The sequence below is a fragment of the Halichoerus grypus genome, chromosome 9 (assembly GCF_964656455.1).
Source record: "Halichoerus grypus chromosome 9, mHalGry1.hap1.1, whole genome shotgun sequence".
Lineage (NCBI taxonomy): Eukaryota > Metazoa > Chordata > Mammalia > Carnivora > Phocidae > Halichoerus > Halichoerus grypus.
In genome coordinates, this window is record NC_135720.1 from 14,919,795 (window position 1) to 14,939,531 (window position 19,737).

The 19,737-nt window shown below is 36.1% G+C and overlaps 1 protein-coding gene across 3 annotated transcripts in view; it reads right to left on the reverse strand.

The window, feature by feature from the left end:
- Positions 1-19,737, reverse strand: part of ESR1 (estrogen receptor 1) — a 361,147-nt gene that overhangs the window by 154,580 nt on the left and 186,830 nt on the right. For 2 of the 3 annotated variants that reach the window (XM_036072959.2, XM_078054567.1), the window contains one exon: positions 228-563. The exons of the other annotated variant lie outside the window; for it this stretch is intronic. In XM_036072959.2, coding sequence (XP_035928852.1) covers positions 228-563 — 336 coding nt within the window. The remainder of the gene's footprint in view (positions 1-227; positions 564-19,737) is intronic. 3 annotated transcript variants of the gene reach the window in all.

The following is a 19,737-nucleotide window of genomic DNA, read 5'->3' on the forward strand; positions in this document are numbered from 1 at the left end:
ATATCAGGTGGAAGACTTTAATCTTCTAGATTTTGATTTTAAAACATTATCTCCTAATTTCCAGGAGAATGATAGTATGTTGATAGTAAAAATGAACAAATTCAGAAGTAACCTTGAAACCAATTCGATAGCAAGCTGTTGTTTCTCCCTACTTCTCCCATGCCAGCACAACCAGGTCATGAGTAGTTATTGACTCTCAAAATAAATGTTGAGCTTAGTGTTCTTACCTGGCACCCTCTTTGCCCAGTTGATCATGTGAACCAGCTCCCTGTCAGCAAGGTTGGTCAGCAAGCCCATCATCGAAGCCTCACTGAAGGGTCTGGAAGGATCGTAGTCGGAATAGATTATGGGGGGCTCAGCCTCCAACAAGGCACTGACCATCTGATCGGCTGTCAGGGACAAGGCTGGGCTGTTCTTCTTAGCATGCTTAATCAAGAGCGGGCTTGGCCAAAGGCTGGAAGCCCTCACATCTCCGGAGGACCCCACTTCATTCCTGCCCTCCCCATCATCTCTCTGGCGCTTGTGTTTCAACATTCTCCCTCCTCTTCGGTCTTTCCGTATCCCTGAGAACACAGAAAAAAAAAAAAAAAAAAACCCAGTTTATGTCTTTTTCTCATGTAAACTTTCCTACTAAAACCAATTTCAAAGGTAATAGCCTTTATTTACATAAATATTTTGAGGCATCGGTGTACTAGTAAGTTTTTACCAGCCAGCTGCCTAAGAAGAAAAAAGGGCTTTGATGTATAGCATTCACCGATTTCCATGGAGTAAATACTCCCACTGTAGTAAATTCCAGGCTACTTGTCTGATATCAAGTGGTTTACAGAACTCCTGGAAAGTTAACAGTGGACTTTTGTGAGCCAGTAAAAGCTGATTCTGACAAACTGTTTGTGTGTGTGTATGTGTGCGCGTGTCACAGATGCTATAAAAAGAACGTATAATAATTACTTGTTCTTGAAATATGGCTTAGCATCAAAGACTGTTTCTGCTATGAATATTCTTTTAACAGTAAATTTAAAAGGCAATGAAAGAAGCACTTCCTACCATCCTAATCGTCCAAGTAGGCCTCTTAATGGAAGACACTGAAAGGGAATGATTTATCCGAAATGTATCTGACAACCTCTGGATTCCACAGGTGCTCAGCAAGTCTTTGTGGCTAAGCTGTACCTTATCAACTTACTTAGTACTTGACCTAAGACAGTCAGGTTGTTTACTTGGTTCTAAGATTTTCACAAATGTATTTCTGTTTCCCTAATATAAAAGCTTTAAAACAGTTGAAAATAATTGCCCCCCAAAGGCTTACCCAGCTGTGGTTCTCACTAACTAAATTATAGACAGAAGGGGAATCCAATCTCTTTTGCAGTGATTCTTTGAGGTTTTAGCTCAGCATCTTAACCTGGAAAAGGCCATGCTCTGGTGCTGAAATATATCAGCAGAAACAAATATCTTAAAAAGACAAAAATTAACAGAAGCTTCCATATTTTCAAAAATATTCATCTCAGGGTGCCTGGGTGACTCAGTCAGTTAAGCGTCTGCCTTCGGCTCAGGTCATGATCCCGGGGTCCTGGGATCGAGCCCTGCAAGGTAGGGCTCCCTGCTCAGCAGGGAGTCTGCTTCTCCTTCTTGCTCTGCCTCTCCCCACTGCTTGTGCACTCTCTCTCTCTCTCAAATAAAATCTTTAAAAAAAAAAATAAAGATTTATATGAAAAAATAATCATTTTGGTAAAAAGCTAACACAATTATTTTTAATATTAAAGACATGAGAAGAATACACTTTGTAATATATTACCTGTTCTCTCACTCTATAACAAATGAATAACTAATGTCAGAACTTTGTTCTATTCTGTTCTGATTTGTCAAAGAATTTGGACAAATGTGTGGTTGTGAATTTTTTATGTGTAACTTTTATTCTTATAGGTCTAGATTAAATATATTAGACAATGCCTTCAAAATATAACAAAGTCACAGACCCTTCCTATTTATTCAGGATTAAAATAAGCATTTCTCAGAACTCTTGGAATAAGTAATAATAGTAAAGATTATTATCACTAATACACACTCAGCACTCACCATATATTTTAAGCACTTTATATACATTTACATAAGAGCACTTTACAACTAATTTAGTCCTCACAATAATCTTTAAAGTAAATACTGGGAAACAGCTCCATAAGAAGGTTAATGAACTTGTCCAAGACCATTCTCTATTAAGTATGATTCCAGATCCTGCCTCTAAAATGAAGATGTTTTTCCAGTTAACAGTTTTAAAATTTAATCAATTATCAACAAAGTTGACGAATCTAAAAATATCCAGAAATAATATAAGTCGGATGAGAACAGATGTATCTGACCTGCCACTGTCCTTAGGCACTTCAACTAATTCATTGCCAGGAGCGCTAATGAGATAAGAGCATCTGAACTAAGAAAGATGATACTCTCTACTCTCAGCTCATTCGTGCAGACCTGGAGTTATCACACCCATTGCTGGATGCTTCCTATATAAGCAAAATAAACTTTTTAAAATTAGAGTAACTAGGATAGTGGGGAGACGTGAAATCAAGTCACATGGAGATCAACTGAGGAACTAAGAGGGGTTATCGTAGAGAAAAGAAGACTTGGAGGAAACATGAGTGTCATCCTCAACTGGGCTATCCTATAAAGATGGTGTTATGGTCTGAATGTTTGTGTCCCCAAAAATTCATATGTTGAAATCTAATCCCAAAGTGATGGTACTTGGAGGTGGAGTCCTTGGTAGGTAATTAGGTCATGAGAGTACAGCCCTCATGAATGGGATTAGTGCCTTTCTAAGAGGCCAGAAAGCTAGTAGGAGCTTGCTCTCTCTACCATGAGAGGATACAAGAAGACAGCTCTCTCAAGCCAGGAAGCAGACCTTATTCAGACAGCAGATCTGCTGGCACCTTGATCTTGGACTCCTCAATCTCCAGAACTGTGAAAAATAAACATTTGTTGTTTAAGCCACGCAATCTATTGTATTTCAGTTATAGCAGCCCAAACTAAGTGAGAGATGGGTTCAACTTGCTCTTTACGAGCCCAAATGGTAACACAGAAGAAATATGTGGAAACTATGAGTAGAGTTCAATAGGAGGAAGCAGTTTGCAACAGTCAAAGCTGACAATAAAGATAGAATCTGCTGCCATGGGAAAAGATACTTGGATCACTGGAGATTCCCAATAATAAGCTACACGAAGACTTTATGGGGATGTTACTGGACGGATTCAATTATCCAGTGAGCATTTGCACTAGGTGACCTTCAATACACCTTCTCAAGACTGTATGACTCTAAGGTCTTCCATTTGTGATGTAAGACCACTAGTCTTAGAATGAAAAATGCAGGGGGCGGGGGAATCAAAAGCAAAAACTTCCTTTAGGGTCACATTTCTTAGGAAATTTTGAGGTCAGAATTTTGAAAGGATGAACTGTGATTGAAGTTTACCTATTTTGGGTGGGGACTGGGATAAAAAAGTACATTGTTCTTCAGTGTTATTGTATTATTCAAATATTCTTTATTTCCCTACTCTACAACTTTAGAAAAAGATTGGGAATGTGAACAGATCTTATAGGAAATCTGTAGCAGCAATGAAAATCTTTTAATATCCAATCTACATGGAAAGATAAAAGCAAGGGATTTGACTAAAGAAAAAATGGTTAAAAATTATATTGTTTTTCCTAAGATGAAATCAGGAGTTACCTGATCACAACGACACATAAGCATTTTACTTCCTAAAAATAAGGACTATGCTTTCTGTTATAAATGTAATTTATTTTTTAAAGTTTTCAAAAGTAAAGACAATGGAATAGAAGGTTAACACAACAAAACAAAACACAGTACTACCACCCACTTGAAAAGGCCCCAGCAGTCATAGTACAGATGATATGATTTCCAAAAAAGGATTTTAGACTCAATTTAGGTACTAATAGCAGCAGTTATCAAATTTATCAAAGTATTTGTTCATTTGGTAAAAATGTGTTCACTACTTATAATGTATATTCACAGATGAATCAGTGTAAACAAAGATAGATTATGTTACCCTCCATTAAGTTTTCAGGTTGGAGGGAGAAAGACATCAATCAAGAATCATTCAGTACTCACTGGATGGATGAATGAATGAACGAATGAACGAACAAACTGCCCAAAACACAATGGAAGGGAGGAGGTGAGTCAAGGAAGAGGAGACAAAGAAAGCTTCTCCAAGAGAAGTTACATTTAAGCCAAATTGCGAAATTTCCTTTCTTGGAGAAATTTAGAAGTAGTCTACTCAGAATGAGTTGAGTCTCACAAATATATGATCTAGGTTTTTGAACACAAGACAAAAATGGGCACAGGTTTAGCATGTAGAACAATGAGACACAATCAGAAAGATCAAGGAGAGAGTTGAATATTTATAAAATCATCAAATAGTCCAATAGGTAAAGGTGGATTCAATTAGCATTAACAAATATTTTCTCTAATTTACCCCTAAATGTACTATATTTTTCAAATGCCAAAGTCCCCACAAAATGTACAAACAGGGGACGCCTAGGTGGTTCAGTAGGTTGAGTGTCTGCCTTTGGCTCAGGTCATGATCCCGGGGGCATGGGATCCAACCCAGTGTCGGGGTCTCTGCTCAGTGAGAAGCCTGCCTCTCCCTCTCCCTCTGATCCTCCCTGCCCTCCCCCTTCTCTCTCTCTCTTTCTCTTTCTTTCAAATAAATAAAATCTTTAAAAAATGTACAAACAGAACAAAAATAAAAAATCATACATTTTATTTGTCCAACTGCATGTAGTAGGATCCTAGGACACAGCTCAATGAGGAAGAAACCCTTTTCCACTTGTAAGTAGTAATTGTCACATTACCAGTGATATATCAGCGTCATTTACCAGTAACAATATTGCACAAATATTTTATAGTAGTTAAAAAAAATCAAATTGGAATTGAGTGGGAGAAAGTAAAAAAAACTGACCCAATTTTGACTTCTATTTTAACCTAGGTTAAACGAGAATCACAGATCAGAACAATGATTACAGGCTGTGTGGCTACGGGACAGACAGCCAGTTCTTAATTACAGAGAGTGATGGGGCACAGGAATGGCATGCATAATTGAAATCCAAAAGTAAAATTAAAAACTTTATGCTCCCCACCAAGACATTTTCCAGAATTATTTGTAGAGCAGCAACTTAGATTGATATGTATTGTATTTAAGCTCATTCCCCTTTGTCTAACTTATGTTAACAAAAGTTAAAAAACCAAAAGACCAAAAATGAGTTCACAAAGCAAAGGGGAAAAAAAAAAGGCAATTAGCTTAGATCATGCAAATATTAAACAGGCAGCCTCCTGACAGGTGAGACACTTCTTTGCAGCAAATAGCATTTTAGCCTGTAATACCATATAAACAAGATGTAGTGTCATTCAGTACACGAAAATGTCCTTTCCCAGAGTGGCTGAGTAAAATATTCAGCAGCACAAGACAAATGTCCTGCAATGGATATACCGGAGTATACACATTATTAGCTCTCAGGTTATGTCACTGATTAGGCAACACTTACATCAAAGCAAACTTCTTTACACTCCCTTCTTAAAATGTTAAGCTTACAATAATTCAAGGATTACCCACTGGTTTCCTATGAGGGATTGAGAAAATAAATTTCCTCTCCTCCAGCAAGCCCACCATTAAGTGTGAAATGCCACCAGTTTGAATTTTATCCCCTTGGGTTAAGCCTTCTCTAATATCCTTGTCACACTGTTGTAAGGATTTAGAAAGGCTGAGTATAGAACTTCCACTTAGCAGCATGCAAAGTCCATTTGAGTGATTCTAATCCACTAGGAAGTGTTAACTTAAGAGAATTTATTAAAGTAAGTAACACGGGCAACTGGTATGGGAATAAAAGGGAGAGAGAAGGTGCACAGAGCTCTCTCTAGGTTACAGCAAGCAGAGGGTATCTCTTCCAAGGCTGCCTGGGATCTGAAAGATATGCTGTAAGGCAGCTCAGGGCTGAGTTCTGGCAAGGAGAAAGGGTCTAAAGACATATCAATTGCTTCAAAAATTATGTCCTGGCCTTAAAATAAAAGCATCTGTCCTAATGTATCACACAAGGTAGTTTGAACGATTACTTCTAATTAACCTCAGAGTTTGTTTAATCATTCTTTTTTGTTGTTGTTGTTCTTTAACTTCTTTGGCTTGGCTGTTGTATCTCAGGAAAAATTAATGTGTTATCTGAATATTCATTAATTAAAAGAATTCATTGGATTATTTGCTTGTAATGCATTCTCCTTTTTAAACTTTCTTTTTCTGAAATGATCTTTTTTCTTAATACTCTGTGCCTCTACAAAAATCAAGTATAACTTTAGTAATTTTTCCAGTTCCCTAAGACTACTTTAATGTATTATTAAATATTTCAAACATTTGCATAATCACTTTTCTTTTATTTCTCAATAATTTCACATTATTCATGAGATACTAAAAAGCCAGACAAAGAAATACACTAAAATCGTTTTAATTCAATATGTTGAAGAAAACAGAAGCACTAATTAAGAATTAAATAAAGTTAAGAGCTAAGAAAAACCTGCTCCAGAGAAACTCCCCTCCATCAATTCTAATGTTTTATTTTCAAATACTAGAAATCAACCCTATAAGGTAGGAGCTGTTATAGTCCCCCATCTAACAGAAGAAAAAAGTTTAGAATAACTAGCATGCCCTAGCTCAGAGATTTGAGCCTAAGTGAATTATGTAACCATAAACTATTATTAATATTGTCATGACCCTTAAGTGTACCAGGTCAAGGGACTATAAATTATCCAGTTTTTTCAGAGCAACTTAATGCTCTACCCCTTCCTTCTTTCACATCCAACAAATCACCACAACCTAGTATTCCCTCATGTATTTCTTCCTTGAGCCTCTTTCTGTCTTTACTGCCATCCTAGTTCATGCCCCTATCCCTTCTTGCCTAAATCAGTGCAGTAGCTCCTAATGTGTTTCCTTGCCTACCTTCAATCTCCCTTCCCCAATCCAATTCCCTGGCAGTTGGTTCATCTTCATTACACACCCATTTCACCCTGTTATTGTCTGTCTTAGTCTCTCAAAGATTTCCTTACTTTACAGCAGGCATTCTTTAACTATGCTCTGAAAACTTAGCAGTTCTGAGGAAGTATCAGAGGTGGTGTAGTTGGGGCTTCTGGTCATCCCATTTTTCCCCTTTGTCTAAAGCAGCTATGTTTGAGTGTGAGTGTGTGTGTGTGTGTTGTATTGGGATTAGGGAAAAATCTTATTTCTAAGGGGGTTTACTGATTTTATTTTACATACTGATTTTATTTTACATACTGATTTTATTTTACATACTGATTTTATTTTACATTCACTGACCCACTGAGTTAAATCAAACATTACATTAAGACTCATGAATTTCCACAAATAATCCCAAGGTACCTTTCAAGGCTATCTTTACAATTTCCCTCCACAAACCTTTATTTTTATGAAACAGGATTGGACCTGTACCACTTTTTATATAATACTTTCCAACTATCTTTGCTCTTTCTACCCCTCTTATATTGGCCTCCAAAACCTAAGTAAAACTTCATTTCACCCATAGTCAATCTTGGATGCACCCCAGTCTAGTGGCCCTACTTCCTCCATTCTTGTAACTTTTCTTTCCTGTACCATTCATTGAACAATGATCATGTGCTCCCTTCTATGTTTAGTTACACCTGAGTTCCCCCTCCCTGAGCTATGGCCTGGAACTCTCTCCAGCCAGGAAGCTGGAGCAAGTGTAGACTCACTTCATTTAATTTCTCTTTTTCAAGAGGCAATGCCCCACACTGCCTGATATCGAAGGTTTATAAACAGTTGTTTCAAATATTTTTATCTAGTTTTTTAAAGATGTTTCTGGTGGGAGGCAATATGGTTAAAACTGAAAACACGCAAATCTGCTATTAGAGCTAGAAAGAAACTTCATTACCTCCCTGTCAATAACTGATAGTTTAAGTAGACAGAAAATCAATATAGATAAAGTTGACCTCAACAACACTATCAATCAACTTAATCTAGCTAATATTTATAGAATACTCCATCAAACAACAGATGAATACACATTATTCTCAAGTTCCAAGATAGAGCACATTCTGGGCCATAAAAACACCCTTAACAAATATTAAAAAGAAAAATAATACAAACCATTAAATAAACTAAAAAGTACTGAAGTAAACTAAGAATCAATAATAGAAAGATACCTGGAACATTCCCAAATATTTGGATATTAAACAACATACTTCTAAAGAACATATGGCTCAAGGAAGAAGTCTCAATAGAAATTTTTAAGAATTTTTAACTAAATGAAAATGAAAATAAAACTTATCACCATATGTGGCATGTAGGAAAAGCAATACTCATAGCATTAAAGAAGAAAACTTAAAGCATTACATTCACACATTAGATAAGAAATGTATATCAATAACCCAAGCTTCCACCTTAGGAAACTAGAGAAAGAAGATCAAGCCTAAAGCAAGCAGAAGAAAAATAATAAAAATCAGAGCAGAAATTAATTAAATTGAAAATGGGAGCACAACAAAGAAAATTATGAGACAAAAACTGGTTCTTTGAAAAGATCAACAAAATTGATAAACTTCTAACCAGGATAATTAAGATAAAAGAAAGAAGACATAAATTACCAGTATCACAAATGAAAGAAGAGTCACCATTAGTGGCCCCGAGGACATTAAAAGGTTAATAAAGAAATACCATGAGCAACTCTATGCCCACAAATCTGATAATTTAGATGAAATATACTAGTTCCTTGAAAGACACAAACTACCAAAACTTATAACAGGAGATACAAATAACTTGAATATCCTTAATCAATAAAATAAATTGAATTGATAATTAATAATTTTCCCAAAAATTCACCAGGCACAGGTGGTTTAATGAGTTGTTTCTAAAATAACTATGTAAGAATGAAACCATGTCAATTCTCTATGGTCTCTTTCAGAAAACAAAAGCAGAGAAAGCACTTTCTAATTTATTCCATGAGTCCGGCACTACTCTGATACCAAAATCAGATAAAGACATTACAAGAAAGAAAAACTACAAACTAATATCTCCGCTGAGCATTGGCACAAAAATCCTCAACAAACGTCATGAAGTCAAATCCAGAATGCATAAAAGGAATTATACACCGTGACCAACTGGGATTTTTTCCAGGTATGTAAGGGCAAGTTCAACAATTGAAAAGAAATCACTATTAATCCACCACTACAATAGAGAAAACACAGGAGAAGTCATATGACCATATTAATTGACATATAAAAAGCATTTGACAAAACTGAATACCCATTCATGACTTAAAAAAAACTCTCAGTAAAGTAGCAATAGGTAATAAATTCAATTTATTAAAAGACATCTATCAACAAAACAAAACAAAACACAAAAAATCTATAGCTAACATCTCCTTAATGATTAAAAGCTGGATGCTTTCCCCCTAAAATCAGGAACAAGGCAAGAATGTCCTCTGTCACTCCCTATTCAACATCACACTGAAAATCTTATTGTAATAAAACAAGAAAAATAAATTAAAGGTATACAGATTGTAAAGGAAGAAATAAAACAGTCTATATTCACAGATGACATGATTACATATGCAGAAAATTCCAATGAATTGACAAAAAACAAAAACAAACAAACAAAAAAAACAAAACAAACCCCACCCCACCCAGAACTAAGAAGTGATTACACCACGGTTAAACGATACAAGGTCAATATACAAGAGTCAACTGCTTTCCTTTATATCAACAATGAACAACTGGAACTTGAAATTTTAAAAATAATACCACCTACAATAGTATATGAAATGAAACACTAAGGTATAAACTATGTACAAACTATACACAGGACCTCTACGTAGAAAACGAAAACATTGATGGAAAAATAAAAGACGACCTAAAAAACTGAAATGGTCATGAATTGGAAGTTCAATATTGTTTATGTTCATAATGTTCAGTACTGTGAAATGTCAATTCTTCCCAACTTGAACTATAGATTCAGTGCAATCCCAATCAAAATCCCAGCAACCTATTTTGCAGAAATCGACAAACTGATTCTAAAGTTTAAATGAAAAGGCAAAAGACCCAGAATGGTGTTTAATACTAAAAGAGAACTGAAATACTTTAGAAATTGGGGGACTGTCACTATTTGATTTCAAGACTTACTATAAAGGCTACACTAATAAAGACAGTGTGGTATTGGTGAAAGAATACACTAGTAGCCCAGCGGACCAGAAGAATGAGTCTAGAAATAGAACCACACAAATATAGTCAACTTATCTTTGACAAAGGAGAGAAGGAAATTAAATGGAGAAAAGATAGTCTTTTCAACAAATTTTGTTGGAACAATTAGGTATCCACATGTAAAAGAGTCTAAACACAAACCTTACACCTTACACAAAAATTAATTCAAGTGGATCACTGACCTAAATGATAATGAGAAACTAAAACTTTTTGAAGAAAACAGAAAAAATTCTAATGATCTTGAGTTTGGTGGTTTTTAAACACAACACCAATAACACAACCTATTAAAAAAGGAAATTAGTAAGTTGGACTTGCATTAAAATTAAAATTTTAAATTCTACTCTGAAAAAAAAACGCTGTTAAAAGAATAAAAAAGACAAGCCACAGACAGGGAAAAATATTTGCAAAATACATATTGGATAAAGACCTGTAATGAAAATATACAAAGAACTCTTAAAACCCAATTAAAAGAAAACAACAACAAAAAAGCTTTTAACGGGCAAAAGAACTAAAAAGGCACCTCACATATATATATATAATTGGTAAAGAAAAAAAACATGAAAAGATGCTCAACATCGCTTGTTATTCAGAATTTGCAAATTAAAACAACAATAAAGTATCACTATATACCTATTAAAGCGGTTAAAATCCAAAACACTAACAAATACCAAGTGCTGAGAAGAATGTGGAGCAGCAGAAACTCTCATTCATTCCCGGTGAGAATGCAAAGTAGTACAGTACAGCTACTTTGGAAGACAGGTTGGCAGTTTCTTATGAAGCTAAACACAGTCTTACCACATGGTCCAACAACTGTGCTCCTAGGTATTTACCCAATGATTTCAAAACTAATGCCCACACAAAAATCTGCATTCAAATGTTTATATCAGCTCCATTCATAATTTCCATAAACTGGAAACAACCAAGATGTCTTTCATAAATGAAGGAATAAACAAAACAGTGGTACATCCATACAGTTGAATACTATTCAGTGATAAAAAGAAATAAGCTATCAAGCCATGAAAAGATACAGATGAAATGTAAATGCATGTTGCTAACTAGCCAGTCTAAAAAAGTTACATACTATATGATTCCAATTATAGGGCATTCTAGAAAAGACAAAACTACAGGGATGCTAAACAGATCAGAGGTCACCGGGGGCTCAAGGCAAGAGGGAGAGGTCAAATGGATGAAGCACAGGATAATTTATAAGGTAGAGAAACTTCTATGTTACAGTAATAGAAACTATTTTATAGTAATATGTTACTGTAATGATGAATACAAGACATTAAGTATTTTCCAAAACCATAAAACTTTACAGGACAAAGAATAAACTTAACATATGCACATTTTATTTTTTTTTTTTAAGATTTTATTTATTTGTCAGAGAGAGAGGGAAAGAGAGACAGAGAGTTAAGCACAAGCAGGGGGAGTGACAGGCAGAGGGAGAAGCAAGCTCCCCGCATAGCAAGGAGCCCGATGCGGGACTCGATCCCAAGACCCCCGGATCATGACCTGAGCCAAAGGCAGCCGTTTAACCAACTGAGCCACCCGGGCATCCCTACATATGCACATTTTAAAAATCCATTTAGAAAATCTGAGGATTCCAGGGTGCAATGAAGAATGTTACAAAAGAATCCAAATGTATGAACCAATTTTACTGAAGGAGGTAGAGAAATAAGGTATTAACTTAAGTAATTTGGAAATGAGTGGAGTCAGTTAAAACTAAAGGCAAAAGGGACTGGACACAAACACTGTTCAGTTGATAAATTGTTAACAATTGTGAAACCACTATATAGGTACAATGGAATTAAATGATTAAGTAGATGAATAGCAGATGGTGGGAGCCATGAATCACACTATTGGAGTACAAAGTGACAGATATGTAAGAGGAGGCTAGAATGATCCGTGTTACTATAATGGTTACATTTGGAGACCTAGTATATATTCATGTTTACCTTAACATAGACACAGATAGTTATATATACAAATATGGGAGCCTGGGTGGCTCAGTCAGTTAAGCATCTGACTCATGACCTTGGCTCAGGTCATCATCTCAGGGTCGTGGGATCTAGTCCCACGTCGGGCTCTGTGCTCAGTGGCCAGTCTGCTTGACGTTCTCTCCCTCTGCCCCTCCCCCCTCCACTCCATGTGCACACATGCATGCACACTCTCTCTTTCTCTCAAATAAGTGAATAAAACTTTAAAATATATTATAGACATGTGTATACAGATGGACTAATACACACACACATATCTCCTTGCACGGTCAGCTTAGAGGGCCTAGAGATAACAATATCCCAGTAACAGCAAGTATGTCTATGGCCCAGATCTTGGTTTCCAATAAGAGAATCATCACTCCATAAAGAAATGGCTGATTCTAGGACTGAGGTAAGAAATAAAAGGTGAGTCTGAACCATCTTGTACTGACAGAAAGAAAGTGCTCCAAAACAAAAATCCTGCAATGGTAGGTGTACATCAAAGGGATACAGGAGCCAACTGAAAGAGCTCCCAATGTCAAAGCTGGAACAATGTGGACAGAAAAATAAATACAACAGTGTGAGATTATGCCCCCAAACATAAATATCCATGAGTCTATACTGATGACTAAATAAATAAATTAATGGAAAAGAATAGGCAATTCCAAATAATTTAGGCAGATACTCTACCCTTAGGAAGGGGAGCATAACTCCCTACTCCTAAAGTATGAGCTGCACATAGTGACTTCCTTCCTTCCAAAAAGGACTGAATGGAAAAGGAAAAGAAAAGAGTAACTTTACAGTACACACATTTCACAAATACTGCCTCAAGCCAGGTGATCAGGGTTAACATCAACAGCAATAACTCATATTGATAGTATATACCCTTGATATGATGTGACGACAATGGCAGTTTATCTCTGTGGCCTCCCTCCTAAAAACAGATTTACCCCAGTCTAACCATGAGAAAACATAAAACAAATCCAAATTGAGGGACATTTAACAAAATATCTGACCAGAAATCCTCAAAACATATAATGTAAGATGTTAACAATAAAGGAAACTATGTATGGGTATACAAGAACTCTCTGTATTATCTTTGCATTAATATTGTAAATCTAAAACCAATCTAAAATAAAAAGTTTACTTTTAAAAATCAAAGGCAAAATAGTGAGCAAGAAGTGCTTTTACCTAATATAAACATTAATTTTATTCTGTCCCTTCATTGTTTGGAATAACAAGTCATTGCCTTTCATGCTGTTATGTTGAAGGAGAATTTCTGAATCATCCTACCTGAGAATCTGAGTCAAAATATGATTCCATAATCTTCTAAGATTGAATCATGAAAAAATAGAAAATCTGAATAGACTGATTACAAGCAAGGAGATTGAATCAGTAATCAAAAACCTCCCAAAAAACAAAAGTCCAGAACCAGATGGTTTCACTAGTGAATTCCACCAAACATTCAAAGATTACTGAATACCTACCCTTCTCAAAATCTTCCAAAAAATTAGAGGAAGGAATGCTTCCAAATTCATTTTATAAGGCCAGCATTACCCTGATACCAAAACCAGACAGGGATACTACAAGAAAGAAAATTATAGGCCAATACCCCTAACGAACAGAGATGTAAAATCATCAACAAAATATTAGCAAATTGAATTCAACAATACATTAAAATGATTATACACCATGATCAAGTGGGATTTATTCCAAGGATTCAAGGGTGGCTCAATATTCACAAATCCATCAATGTGATATACCACATTAACAAAATGAAGAGTAAAAATCATATGATCATCTCAATAGATGCAGAAAAAGCGTTTAACAAAATTCAACATCCATTTATGGTAAAAACTCTCAACAAAGTGAGTATAGAGGGAAAATACTTCAACATAATAAAGGCCATACATGACAAACCCAAAGCTAACACACTCAATATTCAAAAGCTGAAATCTTTTCCTCTAAAATCAGGAATAAGATAAAGATGCCACTCCTGCCATTTGTATTCACATAGTAGGGCAAGAAAAATAATTAAAAGGCATTAAAATTGGTGAGGAAGAAGTAAAACTGTCACTATTTGCACATGACTTGATACCATATGTGGAAAACCCTAAAGACTCCAGTAAAAAACTGTTAGAACAATAAATGAATACAGTAAAGGTACGGAATACAAAATTAATATACAGAAATCTGTTGTATTTCTATATACTAATAATGAACTATCAGAAAGAAATTAAGAAAACACTCCCATTTACAATTGAATCAATTCCTAGGAATAAATTTAACCAAGGAAGTGAAAGACCTGTACAGTGAAAACCACAAGACACTGATAAAAGAAACTGAAGAAGACACCAAAAAATGGAAAATATTCCATGCTCATGAATTGGAAGAATTAATTATTGTTAAAATGTCCATACTATCCAAGGCAATCTACACATTCAATGCAATCCCTGTCAAAATCCCAATGGCACTTTTCATAGAACTAGAACAAATGGGGGCGCCTGGGTGGCTCAGTCAGTTAAGCATCTGCATTCGGCTCAGGTCATGACTCCAGGGTCCTGGGATGGAGTCCTGCATCGGGCTCCCTGCTCAGTGGGGAGCCTGCTTCTCCTTCTCCCACTCCTCCTGCTTGTGCTTCCTCTTTCCTGCCTCTCTCTCTCTGTGTCAAATAAATAAAATCTTAAAAAAAAAAAAACTAGAACAAATAATTCCAAAATTTGTATGGAACCACAAAAGACCCTTAATAGCCAAAACAATCTTGAGAAAAACAAAGCCGAAGATATCACACTCCTGATTTCAAACTATACTACAAAGCTATAATAAGCAAATAGTGTAGTATTAACATAAAAACATACAGATCAATGTAACAGAATAGAGGGTTTAGAAATAAACCCACACTTATATGGTCAATTATTTTATGACAAAGAAACCAAGAATATACAATGGGAAAAGGACAGTCTCATCAATATATGACACATGGAAAAGGGGACAGCCACGTGCAAAAGAAGAAAACTAGACCATGTCTTACAGTATATACAAAAATTAACTCAAAATTGATTAATGGCTTGAATGTAATACTTGAAAGTGTAAAATTCCTAGAAGAAAACATAGGCAGTAAGCTCCCTGACATTGGTCTTAGCAAAGTTATTTTTTATCTGACTTCAAAGGCAAGGGGGGAAAAAAATAAATAAATAAAAGGAACCACATCAAACTAAAAAGCTTCTGCACTGCAAAGGAAGCCATCAACAAAATGAAAAGACCAGCTACTGAATGGGAGAAAATATTTGCAAATTGTATATCCAATAAGGGGTTAATGTCCAAAATATATTAAGAATTCATACAACTTAGGGGCGCCTGGGTGGCTCCGTCGTTAAGCGTCTGCCTTCGGCTCAGGTCATGATCCCAGAGTCCTGGAATCGATCCCCGCATCGGGCTCCCTGCTCCACGGGGAGCCTGCTTCTCCCTCTCCCGCTCCCCCTGCTTGTGTTTCCTCTCTCACTGTGTCTCTCTCTGTCAAATAAATAAATAAAATCTTTAAAAAAAAAAGAATTCATGCAACTTAACAATAAAACATAAACAACCGGATTTAAAAATGGACAGAAAATCTGAATAGATAGGTTTACAAAGAAGACATACAGATGGCCAAAAGGCACATGGAAAGATGTTCAATGTCCCTAATTATCAGGGAAATACAAATCAAAACCTCAATGAGAGATCACCTCATACCTGTTAGAATGACTATTATCAAAAAGAGAAGAAATGGGGGCGCCTAGGTGGCTCAGTCAATTAAGCATCTGACTCTTGATTTCGACTCAGGTCATGATCTCAGGGATATGAGATCCAGTCTTGTGTCGGGCTCCATGCTGTGCATGGAGCCTGCTTAAGATTCTCTCGCTACCTCTCCCTCCCCCCCCCCCTTTCTCCCTCTCAAAAAATAAAACAAGAAAAAACAAGTGTTAGGAAGGATGTGGAGAAAAGGGAACACTTGTGCACTGTTGGTATGAATATAAATCAATACAGCCACTGTGGAAAACAGGATGGAGATACCTCAAAAAATTAAAAATAGAACTACTGTATGATCCAGCTATTTCATTTCTGGGTATTTATCCAAAGAATAAGAAAATGCTAATTCAAAAAGATATATGCATGCACCCTGTGTTCATTAAAGCATTATTTACAACAGTGAAGATATGGCAACAGCCTATGTGTTCACTGATGGATGAACAGATGAAGTCAAAAAGTGCATAAATATACAATGGAATACTATTTAGCCATAAAAGAGAAGGAAATCTTGCCATTTGCAACAACATGGATGAACCTTAAGGTATTATGCCAGGTGAAATAAGTCAGAGAGAGAAAAACAAATACTGTATGATTTCACTTATATACGGAATCTAAAACACAAAACAAATGAACACATGAAGCAAAACAAACTCATAAATAAGTAGAACAAATTAGTGGTTACCAGAAGGGAAGAGGGTTGGAGGCGGGGGTGGGCAAACGGGTTGAAAGGACCCAACTGCATGGTGATAGATGGTAACGAGACTTAATGGTGGTGATCACTCTGGAGTATATACAAATATGGAATTATAATATTATGCACCTGAAATTTATGTAACATTATATGCCAATTTCACCTCAGTTATATATATAATCATATAATAGTGATGGCATTGTCTGTGGAGAAGACCATAAAGCTGGTCAAGAGAAAAAGTTAAGGCATCAGAAACAGTAGCCCATAAATGGAAACTATAAAGATGATACCTTTGCTGCTTAAAAAGTTTTCATCTCCATCTTCAGGATGCAGAAGAAGCTTTGTAATTGGGCTCATAAATTTAACCCTGTTGTATCTTTCTATCCTTTCCTAAAATATAAGGATAGAGAGAGATACAGATAGAGAAACAGAGAAAGAGAAGTGAAGATAGAGGTAGAAAGAGAAAGAGAAATCTATCTAGAAGGTTCTTCCTCTTTCATGTAGCTTCTCCTTTTCCTTATCTATTTAACTCCTACTTATCTCTTTGAATCCAGTCCAACATCCCTTCCTCAAGGAAATTTTCTCTGATCCTCCAAGCTAAGCAATCAACTAAATGCAGCACCCAGTGCTGCTCCTTCTCAGCATTTACCGAAATTACAACTAAAATATCAATTTACACTTTAATATTTATTTTTTTTAAAGATTTTATTTATTTGTTTGACAGAGAGAGAGAGAGAGAGATAGTGAGCGCAGGAACACAAGCAGGGGGAGTGGGAAAGGGAGAAGCAGGCTTTCTGCTGAGCAGGGAGCCCGATGAGGGGCTCGATCCCAGGACCCTGAGATCATGACCTGAGCCGAAGGCAGACGCTTAACGACTGAGCCACCCAGGCGCCCCTAACACTTTAATATTTAAATGACTGTGTAATCTCAAACTGATTACAGGGATGGAGTCAACATATTCCACATGGAGTCAACTTTTTATAACCTCCCAATCTAACACAATTCTGTAGTGGGCCTCAACATTTATTGTATGTATGAATATAGGGTGGTTATTATCATTTTCAGAGCTAATACCCTCTTCTAACACCACTAAAATAATTACTGCAATAAAACTGGCTCCCAGATATTTAACAGCATGATTCCAAAAACTATATGTGTAATATATATATATATATATATATATTTTTTTTTTTTTTTTTTTTTTTGCCTAACTGTATTGGACACTAGATTTCTCTTTACATGGAAAAGAAAAACTAAGTATTGCTGAGTCTCAGAAATGCACATGACATTTTCATTTCTAACACCTGAACGTAACAGAAGTCAAAATTATAAGCTTCCCCAATTAAAAAAGTAAAACCACCACAACAAAATAGCAAAGACTACTCAGTTGCAAACCACATGAGAACAGAGACTATATCTGTCTTGTTTACTATTAGACATAATTATCTGTTAGACTTCAATAGTTAAAGTTAGTTGAATACATAAATGAGTCTTGGTATGATCCAAAGTCATACTGAATATATTAATAACACAAATTTGATACATTAAAAACATCTTGGCCACTCTCAGTTGTTGAAACTTTATTATAGCAGTCTTCCAAATAGGTCTTTCTGGTAAGACAATTCACTTTACATAATCAATTTCAGTATGAGAAATCTTAAACAAATTGCTAAATAAAAGTAAGTTAGAATCAGTGTTTCTGCATTAAATCTCCTGATCCAGCTCCATAACCTAATTAGCCTGTGATCCAATTTATGGTTTGATCCCTTTGTCCCCTCCCCATATTGTTAAGTTCTGTTTTCAGTATCTTCTATAACTTTGGAATAAATCTATTAGTAGTGGGGAGAAAGTTGTGTATATGATACAAATAGGGTTGGTTCATCAGTTCAATTTTCTTTAACGGTAATTAATTACCAACTTTTCCATCATGCTACTATCACAACCACCAGCTAACCTCAATTGTCCCCTGGACTGTTTACCAACCCTGTCCTTCTCCCAGCCCAGCAGCTTATCTACCATCTTCTCAATAAATGGCTGTATTCAGGAGTAACCATAATATCCCATGATGTCATCTGCCAGCAGCCAAATTCAAATCAACTGACAAGTTCTCTTAACACTAGGGTCCATTGTGAATTAATTGTCCTTGATGAGTCTACTTGGATACAGATGAACAGTGATTCCTCGTGGGGGTGCAAAGGGCACATTTCCCCCCTTTTCTCCTAATCTAGAACTCCAGTCATACCTACTCACTTGCATAGGAGTAACGAAGGCCCACTATGGTGGCCAATCACATTATCCAAACCCAGTCAGGGTTCTCCTTCATCCCAGGACCCAGAGCAAGGTTCCTATTCACTGTGACCCTAGGGACTCAGCAATGATGGAAGGGAGCAGCTGCAGAACTACCACTGAAGAATACTCGATTTATATGCCATCAGCCCTGCCTGGTCATGCCTCTTCCCTCCCAGAGCATGTGCCCACAAGTATATAGTAACCCAAGTCTCTGCCCTGTTGAGCTGGAGTTGTCTGATGGAAGAGCACTTGACAAACACAAACTGCAAAATAACACAGTGATTCTTCTTTGCAATTAGCATGTATTTATGTTTGTAATCAAGAAAAAAAACCCCATCTATATTATAGTTTTTTAAATTAATTTTGCTGTAAAGCAAGTGCATAGAGTATTAATCATCCTCTTTGCCAAATCATACTGGAAAATTATAATTCACTTTGATGACATTTATTTCAAATTTAATTCTAAAAAACGATCGCATCATTCCTATTCTGACTGTGGCTGCTATGTTTAAAAAAAAAAAAAAAAAATGCCCCTTGTGAAACCTGAAGCAACCAAAGAAGTAGCCCTCCAATAAGAATGCCTTGTTTTGGAACTCTCCCAAAAGTCTGGGTAGGGAGTGCCAAGAATGGAAAACCAATCACAGGTCACCACACCTTTAACTGCATGTCAAATCATGTCGCCTTACGCCACCAAAAAAACTAAGATTCGAGGTCCAAATCAAGTA